The sequence below is a fragment of the Amborella trichopoda genome, chromosome 3 (genome assembly GCF_054954075.1).
Source record: "Amborella trichopoda isolate Santa Cruz 75 chromosome 3, AtrichopodaSantaCruz75HAP2 v2.0, whole genome shotgun sequence".
Classification (NCBI taxonomy): Eukaryota; Viridiplantae; Streptophyta; class Magnoliopsida; order Amborellales; family Amborellaceae; genus Amborella; species Amborella trichopoda.
In genome coordinates this window covers 2,500,001-2,500,992 of record NC_142338.1, presented here as the reverse complement: position 1 = coordinate 2,500,992, position 992 = coordinate 2,500,001, and the positions used below count along the sequence as shown (strand labels likewise).

At 35.7% G+C, this 992-nt stretch overlaps 1 protein-coding gene across 2 annotated transcripts in view; it reads right to left on the bottom strand.

Moving 5' to 3' along the window:
• Positions 1 to 302: 302 nt before the first annotated feature.
• The window catches only part of LOC18439759 (increased DNA methylation 3), an 8,481-nt gene continuing 7,791 nt past the window's right edge, over positions 303 to 992 (bottom strand). For both annotated transcript variants that reach the window (XM_011627124.3, XM_011627125.3), the window contains one exon: positions 303 to 992. This exon is cut by the window's right edge and continues 152 nt beyond it. In XM_011627124.3, the coding sequence (XP_011625426.1) occupies positions 873 to 992 (120 nt within the window). In that variant the 3' untranslated portion in view covers positions 303 to 872.

Below are 992 nucleotides of genomic sequence, written 5' to 3'. Positions count from 1 at the left end.
TCACAATATATTGTCCTCCATTTTAAGCCAGTATTTATTTCAACTCCTATTTTTTATTAATTTCTTCTCTTTTTCTCATTGAGTCAATTCGAAGAAAACAAATTATCATCCATAGAACCAGACATATGTGATAAGAAGGTCATCACCATGATCATAATATATATCCACTTCTTTTGGGTTGAGCCACGATCCCTCTCTCTCTCTTACTCACTCTCAATAAGCCAAGGTCAATATTAATATTTCAGATTTGAGGAAACATATTTTCCAACTTTCTCCACTTCTTTATCGAGTGAAGAGTCATGTTTCTCTGACAAAGCTCAGTATCTATTTGATCAATATGAACATACAAGCTTGTCTTGAATAAATAAATACAGATGACAATAATATAAATAAATCACAAACACCTATACTACACCAGTTAAAAAAAAATACATATTGTCTACCAACTTAATATTGAATGTGTATATTGTAATTATAATATATAAGCAGGATATTGTATTGATCCTTCGCATATGCACTTACACATTCCACACTAACCTAGTAGACAATATATACTTTCTTCTCACGTATCATTCCTTTTACACTTAGTGAATTGTTCACAAAATTAAGCCTACTTAAGAAAAGGAAACCCCAAAACAGATATACAACACTATGTAGAAATAGCTCACCTCTCTTCGAAGTTAGAGATCAGTTCTAACCACCATATCTCCAATGATACAATTCTTCCTCTACCTTCCCCATCTTCCACACAAGTATTTCAATACAAACTAACCCCTTAAACCCCAAGAGAGAGCAAGAAGCCCCACTATAACCAAAGTCAAGATGCTACCCTCTAAAACCCCTAGAGCGAGAGAGGCCCAAAATAACCAAATTCAAGAAGCTACCTGAGGAAATGAGCTCTTGGGTGGCTCATACTTCCTCACTATTGCTTCAAGAATTCCATCAGGGCCAAAGGTGCCATAAAAAAGGCGCGGATCCACAGGCCCCGGAAG